Source organism: Moesziomyces antarcticus (genome assembly GCF_000747765.1).
Source record: "Moesziomyces antarcticus DNA, scaffold: scaffold_v10018, strain JCM 10317, whole genome shotgun sequence".
NCBI classification, from domain to species: Eukaryota; Fungi; Basidiomycota; class Ustilaginomycetes; order Ustilaginales; family Ustilaginaceae; genus Moesziomyces; species Moesziomyces antarcticus.
The window spans coordinates 18,894-40,981 of record NW_014638992.1 but is presented as its reverse complement, the minus strand read 5'-3'; the positions used below and the strand labels follow the sequence as shown (position 1 = coordinate 40,981).

The 22,088-nt window shown below is 61.2% G+C and overlaps 9 protein-coding genes across 9 annotated transcripts; 6 read left to right on the top strand and 3 right to left on the bottom strand.

Annotated features, from left to right (window-relative positions):
* Positions 1-915: 915 nt before the first annotated feature.
* Positions 916-3,331, top strand: PAN0_018d5590 (uncharacterized protein; the record flags this gene model as incomplete). Its single annotated transcript, XM_014798819.1, has 3 exons — positions 916-3,042; positions 3,135-3,182; positions 3,320-3,331. The coding sequence occupies 3 exons, from the start codon at positions 916-918 to the stop codon at positions 3,329-3,331; spliced, it is 2,187 nt and encodes a 728-aa protein (XP_014654305.1).
* Positions 3,332-3,422: 91 nt separating this feature from the next.
* PAN0_018c5589 (uncharacterized protein) lies at positions 3,423-5,889 on the bottom strand (the record flags this gene model as incomplete). Its single annotated transcript, XM_014798818.1, has 7 exons — positions 3,423-3,758; positions 3,912-3,978; positions 4,140-4,448; positions 4,544-4,729; positions 4,987-5,024; positions 5,349-5,474; positions 5,746-5,889. The coding sequence occupies 7 exons, from the start codon at positions 5,887-5,889 to the stop codon at positions 3,423-3,425; spliced, it is 1,206 nt and encodes a 401-aa protein (XP_014654304.1).
* Positions 5,890-6,294: 405 nt separating this feature from the next.
* Positions 6,295-8,235, bottom strand: PAN0_018c5588 (WD40 repeat-like protein; the record flags this gene model as incomplete). Its single annotated transcript, XM_014798817.1, has 1 exon — positions 6,295-8,235. The coding sequence occupies one exon, from the start codon at positions 8,233-8,235 to the stop codon at positions 6,295-6,297; it is 1,941 nt and encodes a 646-aa protein (XP_014654303.1).
* A 713-nt stretch (positions 8,236-8,948) lies between these two features.
* PAN0_018d5587 (core subunit of the ubiquinol-cytochrome c reductase complex) lies at positions 8,949-10,729 on the top strand (the record flags this gene model as incomplete). Its single annotated transcript, XM_014798816.1, has 2 exons — positions 8,949-9,228; positions 9,576-10,729. The coding sequence occupies 2 exons, from the start codon at positions 8,949-8,951 to the stop codon at positions 10,727-10,729; spliced, it is 1,434 nt and encodes a 477-aa protein (XP_014654302.1).
* A 785-nt stretch (positions 10,730-11,514) lies between these two features.
* PAN0_018d5586 (ENTH-domain-containing protein) lies at positions 11,515-12,837 on the top strand (the record flags this gene model as incomplete). Its single annotated transcript, XM_014798815.1, has 1 exon — positions 11,515-12,837. The coding sequence occupies one exon, from the start codon at positions 11,515-11,517 to the stop codon at positions 12,835-12,837; it is 1,323 nt and encodes a 440-aa protein (XP_014654301.1).
* A 265-nt stretch (positions 12,838-13,102) lies between these two features.
* Positions 13,103-15,447, top strand: PAN0_018d5585 (s-adenosyl-L-methionine-dependent methyltransferase; the record flags this gene model as incomplete). The annotated part of the gene is made up of 2 exons (XM_014798814.1): positions 13,103-15,079; positions 15,148-15,447. 2 exons carry the CDS (start codon positions 13,103-13,105, stop codon positions 15,445-15,447), a joined length of 2,277 nt encoding a protein of 758 aa, XP_014654300.1.
* Positions 15,448-15,576: 129 nt separating this feature from the next.
* Positions 15,577-16,740, bottom strand: PAN0_018c5584 (ADP-ribose pyrophosphatase; the record flags this gene model as incomplete). Its single annotated transcript, XM_014798813.1, has 1 exon — positions 15,577-16,740. The coding sequence occupies one exon, from the start codon at positions 16,738-16,740 to the stop codon at positions 15,577-15,579; it is 1,164 nt and encodes a 387-aa protein (XP_014654299.1).
* Positions 16,741-17,518: 778 nt separating this feature from the next.
* Positions 17,519-19,027, top strand: PAN0_018d5583 (hydrolase/acyltransferase; the record flags this gene model as incomplete). The annotated part of the gene is made up of 1 exon (XM_014798812.1): positions 17,519-19,027. One exon carries the CDS (start codon positions 17,519-17,521, stop codon positions 19,025-19,027), a length of 1,509 nt encoding a protein of 502 aa, XP_014654298.1.
* Positions 19,028-19,530: 503 nt separating this feature from the next.
* Positions 19,531-22,047, top strand: PAN0_018d5582 (uncharacterized protein; the record flags this gene model as incomplete). Its single annotated transcript, XM_014798811.1, has 1 exon — positions 19,531-22,047. One exon carries the CDS (start codon positions 19,531-19,533, stop codon positions 22,045-22,047), a length of 2,517 nt encoding a protein of 838 aa, XP_014654297.1.
* Between the last annotated feature and the right edge of the window lie 41 nt (positions 22,048-22,088).

Genomic DNA, 22,088 nt, shown 5'->3' with positions numbered 1-22,088 from the left:
GCGTGCAAATTCGTCGCGATCGAGCCCGAAGTAGGCTAGCACATGCATTCTTGCGACGATGTACGTGTGGAATCGGACGTTGGCGAAGCCGTTTGCTATTTTTTCAGTGCACAGCAAGCAGCGGATCCGAAGTGTTTGGGACGGTTCATGCGATGACCAAGCAGACTTCACTGCTGGCGCTATCCCGAGGTACAGGACATCCTTCAATCGCTTCATCGATAGGTTGTCCATCGGAAGACGGATATACGTACAGTGCGATGCTTGGTATTCGGAATGCGAGCATGCTCTCGACACTTGGCCGACGACTGTCTCGTCGAGGCATGCAGATTATCCGCCGCCGTTTTTCCGCGTGGCAGATTTCGGCGATCCGTATTTGTTGTTTTTCTAGCCCTAACATGTACTGACATCTCCGTCGCGTTTTTTTTCGTATTTGTCTCGCACGAGCGAAGCAGGCACTGACATGGCTCAATGGTGCTCGTGCGATGCATCGCCTGCATGTCTCTCTCCTGAGCCCCGCAAAGCAACACTTTTTTGAGGTTCGTGCATGGGTGCGAGTCCGCCCGGAAGCGCAGCACGCTGGCAGCGCGCGCCGGTCTCAAAGCGCCGGCGACTTCCAACTCTACGCACCGCACCTTCTCGTGGCCTTGTCGCTGGATCCCACCATCACAGCCCCACTTACGTTTGGGTTCCACTCTCCTTCGTCACCCACACGCGCCCACCTTTCATTTCGGGACGTGCACTCACCAAGCCGCATTGACCAGTCACCATCACCCACCAACTTACCTGCGGCAAAGAATCGGTGCAAGCTGGCCTTGTCCTACTTTGCTCTGACGCGTGACCCTTCTGCCATTCGCCTTTCGATAAGCATCATTGCATCGTCGGAGCCTTGACTTGCTCTCCGGTACTAGCCTCACCATGAGCTCGCAAGCCCCCGCATCTACGGTGGTCGTCACCGGCATCAACAAGTCGACTGCCAGGAAGCAGATCGATGACTTCTTCAGCTTCTGCGGCTCCATCGCCAAGCTTGACCTCACCGACGATGGCCCCTCCACCCAGAAGGCCGTCATCGAATTCGTCAAGCCCAGTGCTGCCAGCACCGCCGTGATGCTCCACGGCAGCTCGCTCGACGGCGCCCATCTCTCCGTCACGCTCGGCGCCTCCGCCGCCTCAGCTGCCACCACCACAGCTGCCGCTGCTACGACCACTGGCGCCGCCGCTGCTCACGACGATGCACAGCCCGTCGGTCAGGAGGACAAGCCCAAGACCGCCATCGTTGCCGAGTACCTCGCTCACGGCTACACCATCTCGGACGAGATCACAAAGCGCGCCATCGAGCTCGACAACAAGCACGGCCTGTCCACCACCTTCAAGGGCTACCTCTCCCATCTCGACCGCTCCCTCGGCCAGAAGCTCGAGAAGGCTGCCCCTTCTGCCGCCGTCACAACTGAAAGGACCGAGCATACCCCCAGCGGTCCGGCGGCTCTCTCTTCGGCGACCGACAAGGTGGCCGCTGCCATGCCGGTTCCGGGCGACGACGCCTCCGTGTCCGGTCCCAAGACCACCACCACCGTTCCCGACCCGGCTTCGACCGAGGCAGGTGCTGCTGCGGCTCTGGACAAGCAGGATCCCTCACTCACTCGTCAGCTCCACCAGCGCGCTCAGGCCGTGCTTGACAAGCCCGAGGTCAAGGCCAAGACCGACCTGGTCTGGACCAAGCTCAGCGAGTACTACAACGCCTTTGCAAACCATCCCAAGATCCACGACTTTTACACAAAGACCTCCAAGAACGTCACCGACGTCCACGAGGAGGCAAAGCGCATCGCCGAAAAGAGGAAACAGGGTGGTCCTTCCGGCGCTGCCGGCACTTCGCCGCCTTCCTCTGGCACCAAGCAGATGAGCGTCTCTTGGGTCCTGCTCGGCCTCGTGCTCTTCTCGTCGCTCTCCATCCACGGCGCAGCTGCGCACAGCCACGACGCCATCTCCAACGAGCCTGCCGAGGTGGCCGGCTTCGAGCCAACCGACATTGAGCACGAGAGCTACATTCAGCGCCACATGCGCACCGAGCACCACATCAACGCCTTCAACCTCGGCAGCGCCTTCGCCCTGCATGACCTCGACCGCAACGGCGTGCTCGACCGATCCGAGATCGAAGCCATCTACGGCGTCCACCACTCCGAGTCCAAGAAGCACTCGCCCACCCACGAGGTGCACGACGAGAAGGCCGACAAGATCGTCGGCTCCGTACTGCGCGCCATGGACACCAACAACGACGGCCTCATCACCAAGAAGGAGTTCATCGACGCCGGCCCCAACGGCCTGCCCACCTTCCCAGAGTACAACATCGGCAGCCTCGGGCACCACTACGACGAGGAGTCCGAGTTCTTTGTCCACCACGAGGAGCTCTACCACAACACCCCCGAGACGCAGTCCGACGAGAGCTACACCCACAAGGAGGACCTCGAGCACTTTGCCAAGCACGACAAGATCGAGGAGGAGGAGGAGCGACGCGAGCGCAAGGCCGAAGGTCTGCCCAGCATCGAAGAAGATGCACGCCTGAGGAAGGAGGCGGCCGCGCGTGGCGAAAAGTACCAGTCGCCCTACGACGAGCAGCTCTCGCCCGAACAGCAGAAGGAGGCCCGGAAGCAGCACGACGAGGCCCAGCTCGGCCACGCCGTCCACGAGGCCGAGGCGTCGCAGCACACCTTCCGCACGCCATCGGGCAAGCACATCGTCAAAGAGGAGCAGATGGTCTTCCAGGACGTCGAGGTCGACAACAAGGGTCGTCCTGCTCACCTGCCGCCCGCCGATGCCGGCGCCCCCAGCACGGGCAACAAGGCCGCCAACGCCGAAGCGGCGGGGCAAGAGCGTCTGCCCCACGGCGTCGCCGATCGATTGCCCGGCGAGACCGAGGAAGGCCGAAAGCAGCGCCTCGCAGCTGCCAAGCTCGAGGCCTCGCGACGCCCTTCGTACGGCCACGGCGACAAGGGCTTCGCGCAGCCAAAGGACGACAGCGACCGCATGCGCAAGGGCGCTCCCTACAAGGTAAGTGGTGCCGCTGATCCCCACAACTCTCCCCTCTCTGCTACCCAGCCGACCGTTGAAACCTAGATCCAATCTGTTCTGACGACGAACAGTACCCTCCTTTGCAAAAACAGTTCCGCGTCAAGAAGCAGTCGTACTTTGTAAGTGGATCCTTTGCTGCTGCTGCTCGTCGAGACGGCGTGGTGAACTTGATGCTGACTGCCAGACTCCCTCTTTCTTTTCTCGTGGGTGTCCCGCTTCTCATCACGTGTTCTGGTCGTTCCTTTTGCGGGCTCAGGGCGAGTTCTAAAGCAGAGACGCGACGCTCGACTCTTGGCACGCCGAATCTACGCACCGATGCAGCATTCCATGTACGCTGTCCCTGGCAACTCGCAATCACTTCAAGATGCAATGGCATCAGCGTGTCGACGCGTGTGGATGCACAAGCTTGAGCTCAGATTTTGTGGTTGGAGGTTGAAGAAAACTTGCAATTCGGTCGGCGAAGAGGATACATTGGGGACCGATCCAATGCGTCGGAGGACAATGCTGTGCCTCGTGCGGTCGCGAAGCAGCAAAAGATCCATCGAATCGGCGGAATGCAAGCGGCTGGAGAGCGAAGACGAAAACGACGATGACGGGAGACTGAACAGGCCGGCGGCAAAGAGCTGCTGGCCGAGCACGTCGTCGCTACACGCGGAGCGACTTGCATGACGTGCCCCGAAGCCTGGAGCATTAGACTTTCTGGAAGTGCCAGGCGAAGGAGATCTGACGAGGCATGAAAGCGACCTGTTGGCGGAGGGAAAGAGAAGCATCATGTAGGCAGGGATGTGAGCACATCATTCGGTCAACGGTCGGCGCGACGGAGTGCCGGCGACAGAAAGAGCACTTACGATCGGCGGGAAGATCATAGCCGGCGACAGAGCGACCTCGAGCTGTTCATCCTTGGCGGGGACGAGGCTGTTGTCGACGCGGCACATTGCAGAGTGTCACAGGGAACGTCGAGGGAGATCGGTCCAGTCAAATTGAACGGCGAGGGTTCAACCAGGCGTGAGCATCCAGCCAACGTCGAACGAAGACATCACATCGTGCGCAGATGCGAAGAGTAGGGAGACACTTACTCGAAACGGTCCCGTTCCTGCTGCTGGACCTTGAAGGGAGCCGGGTTCTCGGCAAGCAGCAGCGGGGTGCCAAAGTGAAGATCTCCGGACCAGGTGATGCCCAGCTTCTCGTTCTTCTTCAGAACGATGACGAAGGCGTCAGAGCCATGCTTCTTGACTTGCCACTCCGAGCGCTCGCTGTGTTCCTCTGGCAGCACGCGCAGAGGCCTGTTGGGCTCCAAGCCGACCAGGACGCCGTCCATGAAGCTGATGCGGTAGGTGCCTTCGGGGATGTTCTGGGCAGACATGTTGATCAAAAGATTGCAGGGTCTGGCGTGTTGTAGAGCAAAGTGTGTGCGAAGCTGTTGTCGTTAAGCTGAGCGATGCCTTTGGCGGGTTGGTGGAATGAGGGGGGACGGCGCTACCCGCTACGAGTCGTCCGTATATATGCCTTCAGGCTGCCCCAGCGACCCTCCCTGAGCAGGCTGGTGTCGCCTGAGGAGCGCTCGAGTTGCTCCTGAGAGCTCGCAGCCTTGGGCCGTACCGACAGCGCGCGCTCAGTCGTAGCTTGCCTCGAGGACCGACGGAAGCAGGGCGGTGATGTTGAGCGGCTGTGCCGGAGGTCACAAGACCATGTTCCCAGGCCAGGGATGAGTGGCGTTTGTCTTCTCTCTCTCAGAGAGCACCGCAGTCGAGCTCGACGCCGGAAGCAAGTCAGGAAGTGAGATGTCGCCGAGCATCGGCGAGGCTTGTGATTCAGCCCCTCCATGGGCCCTTTCGGTGGGCGCTTGCCGTTACGAGCAAGGCGGATGATCCGAGTCGCCGAGCAGTGTCGCTGCAGGCGAGAGGATCGACGATGCCACCTCACTCTTCTTCGGGTGGCTTGACCTTTGCTTCGAAGTGTGCCTGGCAGACTCATCGTGACTGGATGGTGAGGGTCGCGACGAGCAGCTGGCTGCGGCATGATTGCTCCACGCTTCGCAGGGACCCGTGGGGTCGTAATTCACGTCTTGGGAAGAAAGGATGGAAGAGGCAACGACAACAGCCCCTCGGGCCAACCGATGATTCACGTCGGGAAAAGCCAGAGGTCCGTGTGAGCTGCATTTCGGTCACGCTGGTACACGGCTGCGCCGAGAGCCACCGTTGCCAGTGATTCACCGAACGTGTGATTACTCGATGCTGAGAAGTGGCGCAAGTCACTCCAGCCTCGCTCCGGCTGAGTGACTATACGCAAGCTAGGTTGTATGCGTTCGAGAGCTTCCAGCAACGAGGCTGAAGCATACCGCGTGCTGCAAAGATCGGAGCGGATGATCCGGCTCTCTTTACGCCCTCGTCCGTGGCTTGACTTGGCTCTGCCTGGAGTCAGACGGACGTTGCAGCGTGCCCAGCTTGCCCAGCTTGCAGAGCTACAGTTCCGCCACGCCTGCAGCAGAGGTGGGGCGAGCTCCTCGAGCTTTGATTCACAGTCGGGCTGTCGGATACTGCGAATTCAGAAAGCTGCACAGGCTGAGCAAGCCCAGCAACGGCGTCCACCGACACGACACTGGTGACCGCCTCGGCTCATCCGCTTACAATCGGTCGGCCAAAGGCAGGATCGTAGTCTCCTGCCCGACTCGCTCCACCTGACCTCGCCCCGTCGCGGTGGCTCTTCTGCACTTGGAGCTCCAAACGCCAGTTCGGGCGTGAGCGAGTGCCATTCCTCGGCGACACTTGCGACGCCTGTGCAGGTCGGGCCTTTGAGCTTCCTCAATGCGAGCCGCAACGACACCATGGCAGGCGTTGACTTTGCCGTCGGTCGTCCCGACGCGGGCACCAGCCTCGGTGCGTTCCTCATCACGTTCACCAATACCATAGCAGCCAGCCATTTGACCGTCGAGGGTCGGCCCTTTGACCGACTCGATCAAATGTAGCGAGTCGAGGAGACTCGGTCACTTTACTGCCGAGGCAGCCGTCGCCCTTGCTCCGTGCATCTCTTTGCTCAACTCGGACGTTGCGAGGGCGTCCAGCTCGAACCAGCTCTCCTCGGTCCGGATTGCAGAACACGCTCCTGTTCGACTGCTTGCATGCGGCCGTCACGGGACTTGATGGGTGGATGCCTTTAAATTGACGACGATGATGATGACGGTAACGATGTGCGCGAGTGGATATGCTTTTGGTATTGGTCGATCAGCAGCTTCTACTGGGAAGTTTGCTCTTGCGCCTGCTCTTGCGCCTGCTCTTGCGCCTGCTCTTGCGCCAGACGGATAGCCTCTCGGTTGCGTTCGCGACCGCGTTCGCGCTTGCCGCCCTGCATGGTCTTGACGAGCTTGCGACGTTGCGCGTCGTCGGCAGCAGGGTCGGACGAGGCATTCGAGGGCTTGGTCTCGTTGACCTCGGCAACTCCGATGAGCGAGGTGTCAAGCGGATGGTTGAACCTGCCCTTGCGAGAGGAGCGCGTGGCGATGATCTCGGCCGAAGAAGGCACCTCAATCTTGGGCCAGGTGGTCAGCGCTGGGTACAAGCCGAGGTGCTCGACAATCGATGCATCGAGCAGCGCTCTCGGCGCTTCTTCGGATGCACCGGCACTGGGCTCGGTGGCAGGCAGCAGGGCTTGGATCAGCGGCGATTCCGACTCCCGTGCAAAGTTGCCAGCGGCGTCCAGACGGAAGACGGCAGCTTCTGCACTGGCATCATCCGCAGCCTCGGCTTCGCCGCGGAACTCGGGTCGTGTGTCGAAGGTGGCAATGACGGATACGTCGGCACTCGCTGCGCGCTGGACACGGGCGAGGTGCAGGATCGGCGCGGCGGCCCGGGTGACGCGGATCTGACTCGAGATGTCTCTCGTCTTGTCTTCCGAAGAGACCGGCTCTAGCAATGCGCTGACCGGAACGTGGAAGAATGCAGTCGCTCCTTCGACCACGACCAGGAGCCATTGTGTCCCCTCGGCGTCGGTGAAGGGAAGCAGATCAGAGATGACGACGGTGGGCTTGGAGTCCTTTGCGTACTGCGCAGCGAGCGGCTTTGCTTCGGCCGCTTCCGACGCGTTGCCGTCGGCGCTGCGCTGGTCCTGCTTGCGCTTAGCGGCCTTGTTGCGCTTGCTCGAGGCCTGGAGAGCCTTAGACTCCCTCTTGCGCTCCTCGCGGTCGCGGGCGAGCACGAAAGGTGCAAGAACCGAGCCCAAGTCGTTGATGGAGAGGCAAGCGTGTTCGGAGCCCGTGTCTGCCGCCGAGCCTGTCGCCGGTGCCGAGGGCTGCGGCAACGTCCAGACACGCAGCGATTGGCCGCCTTCCGAGCTGACGAGACGCAGAGTGCCTTCGGCGTTGCCAACAACAGCAAGAGCGCCAACAAAGGCTTGGGAGCCCTGCAGGAATCGGTCGATGACATAGGCAAGGCGCTTCGGACCCCATCTGGAGATGCGGATGTGCTCGTCACGATCGCCGGTGATGATGTACGCGGGCGGGGCACCCTGCTTGGCGGCGGGAATGAAGGCGAGGCTGGTGATCATGCTGACATGTCCGAGGAGGATCTGCATCGACGCGTCGGTTGGCGAATCCATCTGGTCCTGCTCGTCCGCTGAAGCGTCAGCTGCCGCATGAGCGTCGGAAGAGGTGGATGGAAGCGTTCGAACGTCGTTTTCGTTGACCATAATGCTACGGACGTCGCCGAAACGGTCGATGACGATGAGCTCTTCGGAGCCTGCCGGAGTGTTGTCAGTGGGTTGCATCCAGTGTAGGACGGCGGCGCGCTTAGGGAGGAGCTTGATCACGATCTCTTTGCCGAATTCGAAACCGGCGATGCGGTTGTCGGCATCTCGTTGAAGCTTCCAGACGCGCAACACCTTGTCGTCTCCGGTGAGCGCGAGGAAGCGGTCCGAGTGCGAGAAGCTGGCGAGACGGGCGAAGCTGATATGAGGCTGGTCGGCATATCGCTCGGCATCCGACTGGTCTGGAAGCGTCGGCTGCGGCACAAAGACGGTGGTCGGAATGGCCAGCGTCGTCGGCTTGGCCCCGGAGGTGATGTCGACGAGTTGCACCGAGTTTACCGAGAGGAAGGTGTACATCTCCGACTGATGGGCAGCCGCGACGTGATGCAAGGGCGCACTGGCCATCGCTGCTGAAGACGGGCCTGCTTCAGCCATGGTCAAAAGAGCTTGTCGGTGCTTCCGGGAAGAGAGGTTGAGGGATGTGGTTAGCTGCAAGCCTGCAGCCTTCTCTTTCTTCTAAACCTCCACCCATGCTTTCGAGGTAGAAAAAATGTCATGTCGGCCTTCGCCCACCAAAAACCCTGAGAAGAACGCTTTGACCGTTGACTACTCGCACGAATGGAAGGATCGGGGTCTGTGGCTCTCTGAAGCTGAAATCGATCACACTTGCGGTCGCTGGGTTGGCACCGCTTGGGCGAGTGAGGACTAAATTTCACAGCATTTTCGCCATCGTAAGTCAGGCTGGCGGCCGCTTTTGAAATTTCGAAAATGGCCACTTGTTCCGGCGAGCCCCGTCAACACACCAATCACTGGGGCGAAAATGGTCAGACTTGGCTGCTGCAGCTAACGCGCGCTCACTCTCTCGGCCGTTGGGCGGGCGCGAAGGAAGGGAAGGAATCTTTGAATTCAAGTCGGAGGCAGCCGTGGCTTGTCGAGCGAGCGGCCCGTCGCCATCACGAGAGAGAGGGAGAGAGAAGGAGCTGGTCGAGAGGCTGGGTTGGGTTGGGCTCGACTGCGCTGGCTGGGCTTGCCAGGTCGCGCCGAAGAAGCTTCCCAGAGCCGGACGTCTCTACCAACCTTCTACTCCCTCCTTCTCCACCCTCGCATCCCGATCTGTTCGTCACTTCCGTCGCACAGCCCTCGTCACCATGGCTGCTCGTCTCTTCGCCCAGTCCTCTTTGAGGCTTGCCCGGGCCAACAAGGTCCCGGCCACCGCCGCCACCTTCAACTTCCGTAACCTGGCCACCGCCGTCTCCCGCCAGCCCATCACCCAGACCACCACGCTCGCCAACGGCCTCACCGTCGCCACCGAGTCCAACCCTTCGGCTCAGACCGCCACCGTCGGTGTTTGGATCGATGCTGGCTCGCGCGCCGAGACAGATCGCACCAACGGCACTGCCCACTTCCTTGAGCACATGGCCTTCAAGGGTACGTACATTTCGGTCCTTTGACGCACCGCCTATATCCTGGCGGCGACTCGCACAAGGCTGCACCAACACCGGCGAACGCTGGATCATCGTAGACGCTGCATGCCGCAAGCCAGTCGTCCGCCTTGGCTCGATGCAACCTTGCAGCAGCACAAGCACAAGCAGATGCCTTTGCGAGTCGACTCAGGGGCATCCTTGACTGTCTTTGATTCACATCGCAAGGCCTGCATTGATTCTCGTGCATTCATCTCGTCCATGCATTTCGCCTTATCATCCGGTTGACCGCGTTGCTGACCAATTCGGGCTCTCTTTTCGCATCGTATCGGCGCTTCTTTCTTGATCCAACAGGCACTGGCAAGCGATCCCAGCACGCTCTCGAGCTCGAGGTCGAGAACCTCGGCGCTCACCTCAACGCCTACACCTCGCGAGAGCAGACCGTCTACTACGCCAAGGCCTTCCGCAAGGACGTCGACAAGGCCGTCGACATCATCTCGGACATCCTGCAGAACTCGAAGCTCGAGAACTCTGCCATCGAGCGCGAGCGCGACGTCATCCTCCGCGAGCAGGAGGAGGTGGACAAGCTCAAGGAGGAGGTTGTCTTTGACCACCTCCACTCGGTCGCCTTCCAGGGCCAGCCTCTGGGCCGCACCATCCTTGGCCCCAAGAAGAACATCCTCTCGATCAAGCGTGAGGACCTCGCCGAGTACATCAAGACCAACTACACCGCCGACCGCATGGTTCTCGTTGGTGCCGGTGGCATCGAGCACGATGCGCTCGTCAAGCTCGCCGAGCAGCACTTTGGCAGCCTCCCCGTGAGCCAGAGCCCCATCAAGCTCGGCCAGTCGTCGTCGCCCAAGACCGGCTTCGTCGGATCCGAGGTGCGCATCCGCGACGACACCTCGCCCACCTGCAACTTTGCGCTCGCCGTCGAGGGTGTCTCGTGGAAGTCGCCCGACTACTTCCCCATGCTCGTGCTGCAGAGCATCATGGGCAACTGGGACCGCTCGCTTGGCTCGAGCCCGCTGCTCTCGTCGCGCCTGTCGCACATTGTCTCGTCCAACAACCTCGCCAACTCGTTCATGCACTTCTCCACCTCGTACTCGGACACGGGTCTCTGGGGTGTCTACATGGTCTCGGAGAACTTCCTGCAGCTCGACGACCTCATCCACTTCACGCTTCGTGAGTGGCAGCGCATGAGCACCGCACCCACCGAGGGTGAGGTGGAGCGTGCCAAGGCGCAGCTCAAGGCGAGCTTGCTGCTCGGCCTCGACGGCACCACCGCCATCGCCGAGGACATCGGACGACAGCTCGTCACCGCTGGCAAGCGCTACACGCCGCAGGAGATCCAGGCGGCCATTGACTCGATCGGCGTCCAGGACATCCAGCGTGTGGCGCGCACTTACCTGTGGGATGCCGACTTTGCGCTCGCCGCCCACGGCCAGGTCGAGGGTATCCTTGACTACAACCGCATCCGCTCCGACCTCAGCAGCATGATCTGGTAATCAGATGGCGAGAAGAAGTGCAGCTCGATCCGGTATCCCTAGTCGATCTGCATGAATCTCTCCCTTGGTCCTGTGTCCTTCAATCATGCCGGATATATACATACACATTCTCAACCTCTTGACTCTTTGCTCTCGGCTCCGATGCGTCTGTGGAAGGCGTGAACGTGCTCAGCATGAGTTCCACCGCTGTGCTCGATCGAACTGGCTTTGCACACGAGCGAGTGCAAGAGCGAGTCGCAACCGCTCTTCACCTCCGAGCTTTTGATGTTGTGGGTGTGGTGGGCCAGTGCGAGACAGGGATTGAATCGCTGACGGTCGCAATCGGCCCGACTCGAATTATATTGGTTGTGAGGTCGAAACCCAGCCCGGGAATTGGGAAGGCGACACGGTGTTGTGCCAGCAGCAGGCGGCGGCGGCGGCGTGGAAGAGGCTTTGGCGCGGGAAAGTAACACGGATGTGCGTCGCCGCACGGGGCGCAGTTCAGTGCGAAATGCGATGCGGTGCAGTTGCGAAGCACTCGCCTGTTCCGCACGCATCAATCACGCCTAGCGTCCCACGTCCTTTTCTTCCTCTCTCAATATCACCCACCTCCTACGATCCCACTGCAGCTATCCGCCATCTTCCATTTGACCGCACACCTGTTGACCGCACACCTGCCTCTCGCCCTGGCATACATATCGCACGCCTTCTTCTGCTAGATAGCAAACGCGAGCCAGCCGTGGACAGCCAGCCAACACATACACTCGCCCTGATTCTGTGCGTCCGCGCATTTCTGCACATCCAAGATGGACTTCGACGACATTGGCAGCAAGCTTGCCAACCTCACCATGTACGACGTCAAGTCGCTCTATCGCCAGGCGCGCAACTATGCGCTCAACGTGAGCGAGATCGAGGCCAAGGTGGACGAGGCCACCAACGACGATCCATGGGGCGCCAGCTCCACGCTCATGCAGGAGATCGCGCAGGCCACCAACAACTTCCAGGACTTCAACGAGATCATGCCCACCATCTACCGCAGATTCATGGAGAAGGAGGCGCGCGAATGGCGCCAGATCTACAAGGCGCTCCAGCTGCTCGAGTATCTCGTCAAGCACGGCTCGGAGCGCGTCGTCGACGACGCCCGGTCCCACCTCGCCACCATCAAGATCCTGCGCAACTTCCACTACATCGATGAGAAGGGTAAGGACCAGGGTATCAATGTGCGCAACCGTGCGAAGGAGCTCGCCGAGATGCTCTCCGATGTCGATCGCATCCGTCAGGAGAGGAGGAAGGCGCGCACCAACAAGACCAAATACACTGGCGGCGGCAACGGCGAATTCGTGCCCGGTAGCGGCACCGGTCGCTACGGCGGCTTCGGCAGCGACAGCTACTGGGCTGGTGGTGGAGCTGGTGCCGGTGCTGGCAGCTCCAGTGGCGGTGGCGGAGGCGGAGCGGCTGCTCGAGAGAGCTTCGAGGAGTACGATGCAGGAGACTTTGAAGAGACGCCTTCCAGCCGTCCACAGCCTAGCTCGAGCACCACACGCGGTGCATCGTCGCGCACCACCCAGCCACCCAAGAAGGAAGCGCCCAAGGTGGCTGACCTGTTCAGCTTTGACGACGACGACGAGCAAGCTGCCGCTCCCGCCATCCCCGCGTCTGCCACCCAAACCTCCGCAGCAGCTGCCACCAACGATGGATTCGGCGATGACTTCGACGACTTCCAGGCCGCACCTGCTGCTCCTGCCGCTGCTCCTGCCAGTAAAGCCCCCGCGGCTGCTGCTCAGCCCCCAGCGGCCTCATTCGACTTTTTCGACACGGCTAAGCCCTCTGCGCCAGCCGGAGCAGCGTCCAAGGCGGCCGTCGGCAATGTCATGGCTCCATCGCAGCCCGCACAGCCAGCCGTCCAAGCCCAGCGTCCTGCTGCGGCCACCAACACGTCGTTCAACTTTGACGATCTGTGGGCGGCGTCTTCTGGCAAGTCGAGCGCTGCTGCCGGCAAGCAGAAGATGTCGATGGCCGAGATGGCGAAGAACCAGAGCTCGAGCGCTCTCTTCGCCTCGACGTCCTCGGCTGCGTCGTCGCAGCCCGCCGCGCAGCAGCAGAAGAAGGATATCTTTGACCTTCTCTAGGCCCGCCTGCCAAGGTTTCCGACTGAGTCGATACTTTCATTTCTGCGTTTGGCAATCCAATCTCACTTGCGCTTCATGCTTGCCGTCCGAAATTGAATCTGGGTGTTCCTGTGTCAGAGACAGACAAAGCATTGTCCTGCGCGTGCGTGTGTGGGAGCGAGAAAGGTGCCGGCCTGGCGTTCACGTCAGCGTCGCTCGTGAACTCGCTGTTCTGCTTCTTCTCATCGTTACACACTCCATCCTTTTCCTGAACCGCATTGCTACGATGACTCACACGAGCGAAAGGCGCACGCTCATCAAGACGACGGCCAGGATAGGCCAAGTGCTGTCACGCGACTTTGGCCTGCGGAACGGCTACCAGGTGGTTGGCACCACAGCATCTGCGTGCGCCAAAGCCACCATCCAAGGCGGTAGCGAAAGGGCGGCCGCAGTGAAACGCTTCCTGGAGCGACAGACCCCCACAGACACGCAAGCGACGGACCGGAATCCGTCTATACATCTCGAGGAAGCGCCTGGACTCGGAGATCTTGTGCTGGCTACTAAGCCAGGCACGACGCAGCGCATCCGCGTGCTGATCGTTTCGCGAGTAGGGCGGCATATCCAGGGCGTGTTGGTGGTAACTTCTTCCGAGACTATTCTGCGTGGGGTGATGGATGATAACGAAGTGTTCGTCACTTCGCAGCGAGTCACGATTGGCGTCGACGCGATCGTAACCAAGATCGATGCTCGTGGGGTTGTGCTTCGTCGAGCATGGATCCCAGAGCTTCCCGCCTTCACCGGTCTCGCAGAGTGGGCAGCCGAGATCCGAGACGACGAGGTGCAGTACCACGATGGCGACTTCGTCCTGCTCGGACCACGCGATGGCGCAAGGTTGATGGACGTCGTCCAGATCCACCGCCTGCGCAACTTGGACGTCGTCATCCGCCGGCTGCATCGTCAAGCATCCACGTCGAGCTTCAAACACGACCGTCTGCTCGTGCCTGACCGGGAATTCTTACGGATCGATCGACGACACTTCAAGCCGATCGCCAAATGCTACGTCACGACGCTGGTAGACACGCCGTCGTCGTGGCTGTCTGAAGCGACCGACTTTTTTGTCACAGAGGAAAGTGCGCAACTACTTCGCCCGCCTTGCGACACCTGCACAATGGCAAAGCGACAGGATCGACGCAGTCAACGTGCGATGAAGCCTCTCCGAGCAATGGAGCTAATGTGTGGACCGGGCGGGCTCACACTCGGGCTTGATCTGTCGGGCGCATGCGAAACAACTTTCGCGATGGATGCGGATGCTCACGCCGTCGAGACCTTTCGCAGGCATCATCCGAACGCCAAGATTTTATGCGTCGACGCTGGTGACGCGTTGGAACAGGCCATGTCTCCAAATGCGGAGAACTCGCTGCCACGACCGGGAGATATCGATGTGATTGCAGCCGGCCCACCCTGCCAGGGGTTCAGCCGCAAGAACCAGACTGCGGCTCGCGATGCGGCCGAGAAAGATCCTCGCAACCTCCTGGTGTGCACGGTGCTCGGGTGGGTCCACCACCTGCGCCCCAAGTACTTCGTTCTCGAGAACGTCGAGGGCTTCACGGCGTCCAAGCTCAGCGGCCATGATCAAGGCATGGTCAAGCTCGTGCTCGCGGCCCTGCTCAAGATTGGCTATGCGGCAACGTGGGGCTTTGTCCAGTCAGGAGCTTATGGATGCGCCCAGTCTCGTGGCCGATTCATCCTTCTCGCTGCAAGACAGGACCTTACGCTGCCCAAGCTTCCACAGCCCACCCACGACTTTCAGGGTAGGTCGTCCAGTGGCTTTTGGTGGTCGGATGCCAGCGGACAGCATACGAGCCGGGTGCCGAGCATGCCCATCTTGCCGGCGCTCAGTGTTGCTGATGCGATCGACGACCTTGCGGTGTTCGACTGGCGGGATCCGCACCAGACCTACGAGGGGCCTGATGCGATCGAGCTGGAGCGCGAACGGGCCGGAATCGCACAGCTCGAGGTGGCATCTAGTACGCCGACAGGGTTCGCCTCGACACCATACGCTACGCCGCCGAATACGTCGTACCAGCAGCGAATGCGCGCTTTTGGGGGCAAGATCATGACCCGAACCCGCCAACACCAGACTTCAGGATATTCGGCCATCATGGTGGAGCGCGTAGTCAACGTCGCGTTGGACCCGGGTTCGACGTACGACTCGTGGAGCCTGCCGAGCGTCAACAAGCCTGCGCTCCTCAGCCTAGATCAGGTACGTATCATTCCCACCGACTTTGCATAGGCGACATGAAATGATTGCTGACACTGGATGATCCACAGACGGAACGATGGCGCAACGAGCATTTCAAGTTCGAGCGGCTCGACAGCGAGGGTCACTTCAAGATCTTGACGACCAAGGTCCGGGGCGAAGGAAGCCTGCTGCATCCGACGCAGCGCAGGCTGCTGACGGTGCGCGAGTGCGCAAGAGCACAAGGCTTCCCGGATTGGATCGACTTTGCCACCGACGGCAACCTTCAAGAAGCGTACAAGCAGATCGGCAACGCAGTACCTGTGCCTCTAGGCGCTGCGATCGGCAGGTCGATCGTCAGTGCAAGGATGAAAGACGACGACCGCGCCTAAAGCCCGCCCTCTCAAGAAAACATAACGTCACACTCATTGTTTGCTTTGAATGCCTAAGATTCTGCGTGCCAAGAACGTTTCGTGAAGGATGAGCGTATATTACAAATGTCTTTCATGAATGCGACCGCCTCAGAGCTCCTGGTGGGAGGGAGCTGCGGCATCGGCGGGGACGTAGGGCTTTGTCTTTCCGCCGCCGGTGGTGGGGACCCAAGCCTCGTCGACAATGACTGAGCGGTTGACGCCGACGGTGATGTAGCCGATGAGGCCGTCGGTCATGACGCCGCCGAGCTTCTCGACGTCAAAGGTGGGGAAGTAGCCGTTGTCGTGGGAGACCTGGAAGATCTGCAGCGAGTCCTCCCAGTTGCGTGTGCGGCCGCGACCGGGGAGGTCGGCGATGGGGTTGGTGTTGTAGGGCCAGACCTTGTCCATCATCATGTTGAGTTCGTCGTCGAAGAAGAACTGGCCGGTGTGGATGAGTCTGCCGGAGCGGAAGGTGCCGTTGGGGAGGGCCTCCCAGTCGTTGTGGATCTTGACGTGGACGTGGGTGGCGCGGCCGGTGTAGTAGCCGGGGAAGACGCTGGTGAACTGCGCGACGCCGTTCCTGTCGGTGGGGAGCGCGCCACGGAGCCACTGCTCGTGGGTGTTTGTGCGAGGGAAGGCGGACAGCAGACCCTTACGGACGCCGGTCTGAGCGGGGATCTCGTCCTTGAGGTGCGGTGCGGGGTCGGGGTGGCCCGAGTAGTGGCCGGTTGCGTTTGCGTGCCAGAGGTCGACGAGGATGTTGGGGATGGGCTCGCAAGTGTCTACGTCGATGACGCCAACGTCCATCTGGAAGTGCACGCCGAGCTGCCATTCGGCCATGTTGGCGCGGATGGGGTGGTCTTCGGTGTGGTAGTAGGGGCCCTGGGTGGTCTCTGGAGAGAGGACGCAGGTGGAGTTGCGGATCTTGGACTCGACGACGGGGTCGCACGCCATGATGCGCTTTCCCTTTTCCTCGAGCGCCTTGATGCCCTTTGCGGCGATCTCGCCGTCGATGCCGAGGTCTTCAAAGTAGCCGTCGATGAAGAGGTTCTTGTTTTGGACCGAGTCGCCGCCGAGCACCTTCTGTGCCCAAGACTTTTTGCGTGCGGCAGTCATGGCAGCGATGGCGGGCGCGCAGTGGTAGGCAGCATGCTGCTGGTCGAGGAACTTGACGACCTCGTCCTTGGTCTCGGGACCATGTGCGGATGCAGCGGGGAGGAGGACGAGTGAAGCAGCTGCGGCTGCGGCGGTGAAGGGAGCGGAGAACCTCATTGTGGAGCGAGTAGGGTTTGGATCTTGCGGTGTGAGGATGAGAAAGGTCGGAGAGGAAGACGGCGGTCTGATGGGTATTATAGCTTGCCCCGGTTGGCCAGCAGGGTTGTTGTGCGGGAGGGAAGAGCTCTCGGTTGCTTGCAGCAGCGGCGGCGGCGGCGGTCACATCTTTCTTTCTTCCGGCTATTTGCACTCGCTGCTGTTGTGCCGCCGCCCCCACAATTCGAAATCGCAGAAGGCGCAAGGCAGGCGCAGGGCCAACCAGGATATCACGGCTCCAACTCCTTTGCGCCCTGGCTTTTTTCCGCCACGGCTCCACTTTGCACCGCTGCTGTTCCGCTGCTGCTCAGCCGCACAAATGAGTGGACGCGGATTGGAGATTTGCCATTTTGGTCGGAAAGCAGCCGCCACCGCCGAATCCCATCGAGTCTCATCACGCAGTCACACGGGTGCGCTTGTCTTGAACTCAGCCTGGCCAGTCTGAGGAGGTCGTCGGATGTCGGCTGCCGGCTGTCGGCTGGCATCCGATGGGGTGAGGGTGCTGAGCGCGGACCAATGTTAGACTGGAGCTTCGAGAGCCGAGAAGCGCGGCTCAACATTCTTCCCGGAGGTGCCGGCAATAGACAATTTCGGCTCCAGCCGCTGCTTCCTGAGCATTGGCCAACTTCTTCTTGCTCCACCTCGGACGACGCCGTGTTGGCTAGCGCTTGCCTGTGTACCTCCATCATCCACCTCCACGCAACGCAACGCAACGCAACGCAAGGCAAGCACGCCAATCATGCCACGAATCCCATACAGATATCCCGCCGCCGGCACCGACCCCATCGCAGATGCCATCCGAGAACGCCGCGGCGCTCGCGGCCTCACCCCGCTCGACGGCTCGCTGCTCAACGCGCCCGCCATCGCTAGCGGCTGGAACACGCTTCTCGGCGCCACAAGGACCAAGAATTCCATCCCGGACGATGTGCGCGAGATGATGATCCTCCGCGTAGCTGCACACAACTCGGCCAACTTTGAGTGGATCCAGCATGCTCCCGTCGCCGAACAGGCCGGCTGCACCACCGCCCAACTCGCTGCCGTCCGCGACATTCGCGCTCCGCTTTCCGCATCCTCGGTGTTGAGCCCGCTGCAAAAGGCTGCCATCGCTCTGGCAGACGACATGACCACAAAGGTCCGCGTCGACGACTCCACCTTTGCTTCGCTCAAGTCCGCCTTTGCGCAAAACGTCGAGCAGCTCGGCGACAAGGCCAACGTCGACGGCTTCCAGGGACAGGAACTCGTCAACCGCAAGGTCGCAGAGGCAACGCTTACCGTCGCCGTGTACAACATGGTCTCGCGCTTCCTCGTCGCCATCGACGTCGACGACCGCGCAAACGTACCCGTGCCCAAGCCTCAGGGCAGCGAACACGTCCAAGATGCAGCCGCTCTCTCCTACCCTACCGCTAGCAACAGCTCTTCGGCGGGACGAGGACTGGTGCAGCTCCCCGACGGTCAGCTCCTCAGCACACGCGTCCACTTCCACAGCATGAATGCGCCCTGGGTCGTGCTCATCAACTCGCTCATGACCAACCTCTCCATGTGGGACGCCGTCGTACCCGCTCTCTCGGCCCGCTTCAACATTCTCTCCTACGACCAGCGCGGTCACGGAAACTCGGCGGTGCCTGCACAGCCCTGTACCATCCCACAGCTCGCTGACGATGTCGCCTTCCTCCTCGACAGCCTTGCGGTCAAGAAGGCCTACGCCGTCATCGGCGTCTCCCAGGGCGGCGCCACCGCACTTTCGTTTGCCCTGCGTCATCCCGACCGCTATGAGAGGCTGGTCGCCTGCGACACACAGCCCAGCACTCCCGCCGCCAACGTGGCCGCCTGGGACGAGCGCATTGCACTCGCAAACTCCAAAGGAATGAGCGAGCTCGCCTCCGTCACCGTGCCGCGCTGGTATGGCCCCGGATCCCAGGCGAGCGCCGAGTGCCGATCCTGGACCGAGGCCATGGTCACATCCACCCCTCTCGACGGATTTGCCGCCGGTGCTCGAGCGCTGCAGAGCTACGACCTCGTCAACGACGGCATCATCGACGCCTTTGCCAGCAGAGCATCGTCGCATCGCCACCTCCTGCTCGCCGGCGAGGCGGACGGCAAGCTGCCCGAAACGCTTCAGGCCTTCGCCACCAAGCTCACCCAGGCTGGTGCTGCCGCTGAATTCGCGAGCGTGCCCAACGCCGGCCACCTTCCCATGTGTGACAACCCAGAGGCATGGCTTCAGCCCGTTCTCAAATTCCTCGCCTAGTTCCGCACAGAGCAACACACTGTCAGAAGAAAGCAATCATCTCGCCCCATCATGCCAAGCTGTCTTCCTTGAATGAGATGGTGACTGAGATACTTCATAACGTAGAGAGCCTTCAAAGGTCAACTTCCCCGGGCCACGGGCTGCCGCGGATGCTTCTGCAGGGTGCAACTGCAGCCGGCAAACAGGTCCAAGGCTGAGATTCGGGCAAAATCGCAGTGGCCTCCTCCACTTGCATCTGCATCCACGCCGGGGATGCGAGGCGAGGCGCTTCGGGGCCCTGCCGATCCTCTCTTTTCTTTTTCGGCGGGCGGCTGACAGGCTGTTCGGCAGTGCAATCGGCAGTACAGACATCCGCGGCCACTTTGTACTCTTGGCACGTCTTGGCCGCCGCCTCTTGAGCGCCTCCTTGGGTCTCGACGTCGGTGGCCCTTGCTTCACCTCCACCATCCACCCGCCAACATACCAACTCGAGGATCCGGGTCAAGAGGCTCCAGGATGCAATAATGGCGCGCAAGCCCAGGCCGCTCGTGTCTGCCACCGCGGCTCCTCTCAAAACCGTCCATACCTACCCGACCAAGAACGCCAACATCTCCCTCCATGTCTTCTCGTATCCCCAGCGTGTGCCCACCTTCATGGGCGGCAGCGCCGACCGCGGATGGGGCGCATTGTCTGGCAGCGTCGACATCCAAGTCACCGATCCCTCGGGCGATCGCATCTCGGCCATCAAGCTGACCCTCACTGCCACGCAGACCATCACCATACCCAAAACGGCTTCCACAGATACCCCTTCCGTGCTCGACCGGATGCCCATCGATCCCGAGGAGACAAAGACAAAGGAGGTCACCCTGCTCCAGCTCGAAACGTTGCTGCTCGAGCCTCCCAAGAACGAAACCGACCGCGACTCCGACCTCTTGCCCCAGGGGAGGCACGCCTATCCCTTCACCATCGACCTGCCCTTAGTGGGCAACAAGGACAAGAAGAATCCTCCGCTCCTTCCTCCATCTTGCGTCATCGAGCCGCTCCTCGTCGGACCAGCAGACGCCAAGATGCGTCAGAAGGCAAAGGCCAACGGCAAGGGGACCATCCGACCGGCTTGGGCCACCGTCAAGTACCAGCTCAAGCTCACCGTGCAAAGACCAGGCCTGCTCAAGCGCAACCTCCGCAGCTATGCGCCTTTCGTCTACCTGCCTCCGCCCGCTCCTGCGGCAACCTCGCTTCTGCTCAATAGACGCATGCTCGGCGCACAGATGGCCGCCATCGTCCTTCAGCGCCAAGGCGACGGATGCCAGCCCATCGAGACGACGGGTGACTGGCTCACCCGTCCACTCCCCTTTCTCACCTCGCCCAACGGTCCTCAAAAGCTTGAGCCCGAACGCAAATCAGGCTTCCTCTCCTCCCTATTCGGCGGTCCCAAGAAGCAGTCCGTAGTTCACTGGCACGAGGCGTGGACGCTGTCCATGCCTATGGCACCCCAGGCGTGCTTCCCGCTGCGCTCCTCCATCCCTTTCGTCGTGCGCTGCGCAACCAACAAGCCGATCGACCTCACCGTAGGATCTCCCCTCACATTTACGCTCTTTCGCAGAGTGCGCCTGCTCACAGGCAAGAAGCAGAAACCCATCGCCGTGCAGCAAGAACCGGTGACAGACGCCGCGCTGAGGTGCTCGGTAGAGTCTCGCGGCGTCTTTCGCCTCAACGGCTTGCTCTCGCTACCGCCCAATTGCGTACCCAACTTTGATCTGCCCAGTCTCGCGCTCGACTACTACCTGGCTGTCGTTCGTGTGCTCGACGGCAGCGTCGTGCACAAAGAATCGATCAGCCTCGCCTGTCCGCCTCCAGTCGAGCCCAAGACCGCCTACGGTCCGTATCCGTCCGGTCTGGCGTGGCGCAGCGCGCAGCAAGCCGCCCTGCAGTCTCGAAATGTCCTGCCAGCCTCGGACGAGTCTCCGCCTTTGGCACCTCGATCGGTAGCACCCGCTTCCGAATACTCGTCGGCAGTGTCGGGACGCCAGAGACCCAGCATCAGCAGCATGGCAAGCTCAGCCGGTTCGAGCGCGTATCTGCAGCCGCAGAGCAGGCGCACTTCGGAAGCACCCTCACTCCGATCCTTCCGCTCCGCCTCGACAGATTCAGCCCACTTTGCCACTGCGCCCAGTTCCGTCAGCCACGGCAGCGCTGTGAACAATGTCAGCGCATCCATGGGGCTGGCCGGTATGACGAGCCCTCCGCCTGCTTCCTCCGCCGGTGCATCTGGATTCGTACACGCGCAGTCTTCTGGCAACCTCAACGCGGTCAGGGAGCAGGCAGCTGTGCAGCCTCGCGCAGCAGCAACGGCAACCCGCGAGCAAAAAGTCCGACGAGCCTCTCAGCCGGCAACGGAAGCAGCAGAGACAGCATCGATCGCGAGCAGCCGCACGCGCAGCAGATACTCGTCCAAAGGCGCTGCAGCCGACTCGGCCATCAGCTCCGCACGCTCGTCGGCAGAGCTCGATCGTCCTGCGCACATTCACGTCACCGAGAAAGGAGCTGCACCAGGCGCACAGTCGAGCGGACGACGCGCTCTGTTCGTGACCAATTCAGACAGCCTTCCCAGCATCCCCGCCAAGACGGCCACCTCCATGCGCCAGCACGCCGATGCGCTTGTGGGAGAGGGTTCGCGGACCAAGCAGCCTCGCGCCAAGCGCAAAGAGCCAAAGAGTCGGCGCGGCTCGTCTTCCAGTCCAAGCACGCAGCCACCATCCGCAGCGTCTGGTAGCCCCAGGCGCGCGCATGCTTCTTCTTCTCCCAACGCTGCCGGACAGTCTCGACGCGCAGAACGACCCTTACTCGCTCCTGCGCCGATCCCCGACCCCCCGGCACCGATCGCTGCGCCCCCTCCGCCGCCGACTCAGTTAACCCCGGTCGATCCAGCCTTCCTTCTCACCAACGACGACCTAATGTACGGCGAAGACATGGAACTCGACCTCCCACCCAGCTACTTTGAAGCCGTCTACGGCGCAGGCGAAGACGAAGACGATGCCTGACCAGCGCACAATAATCTCGCACCACCATTTCATCAAGATTA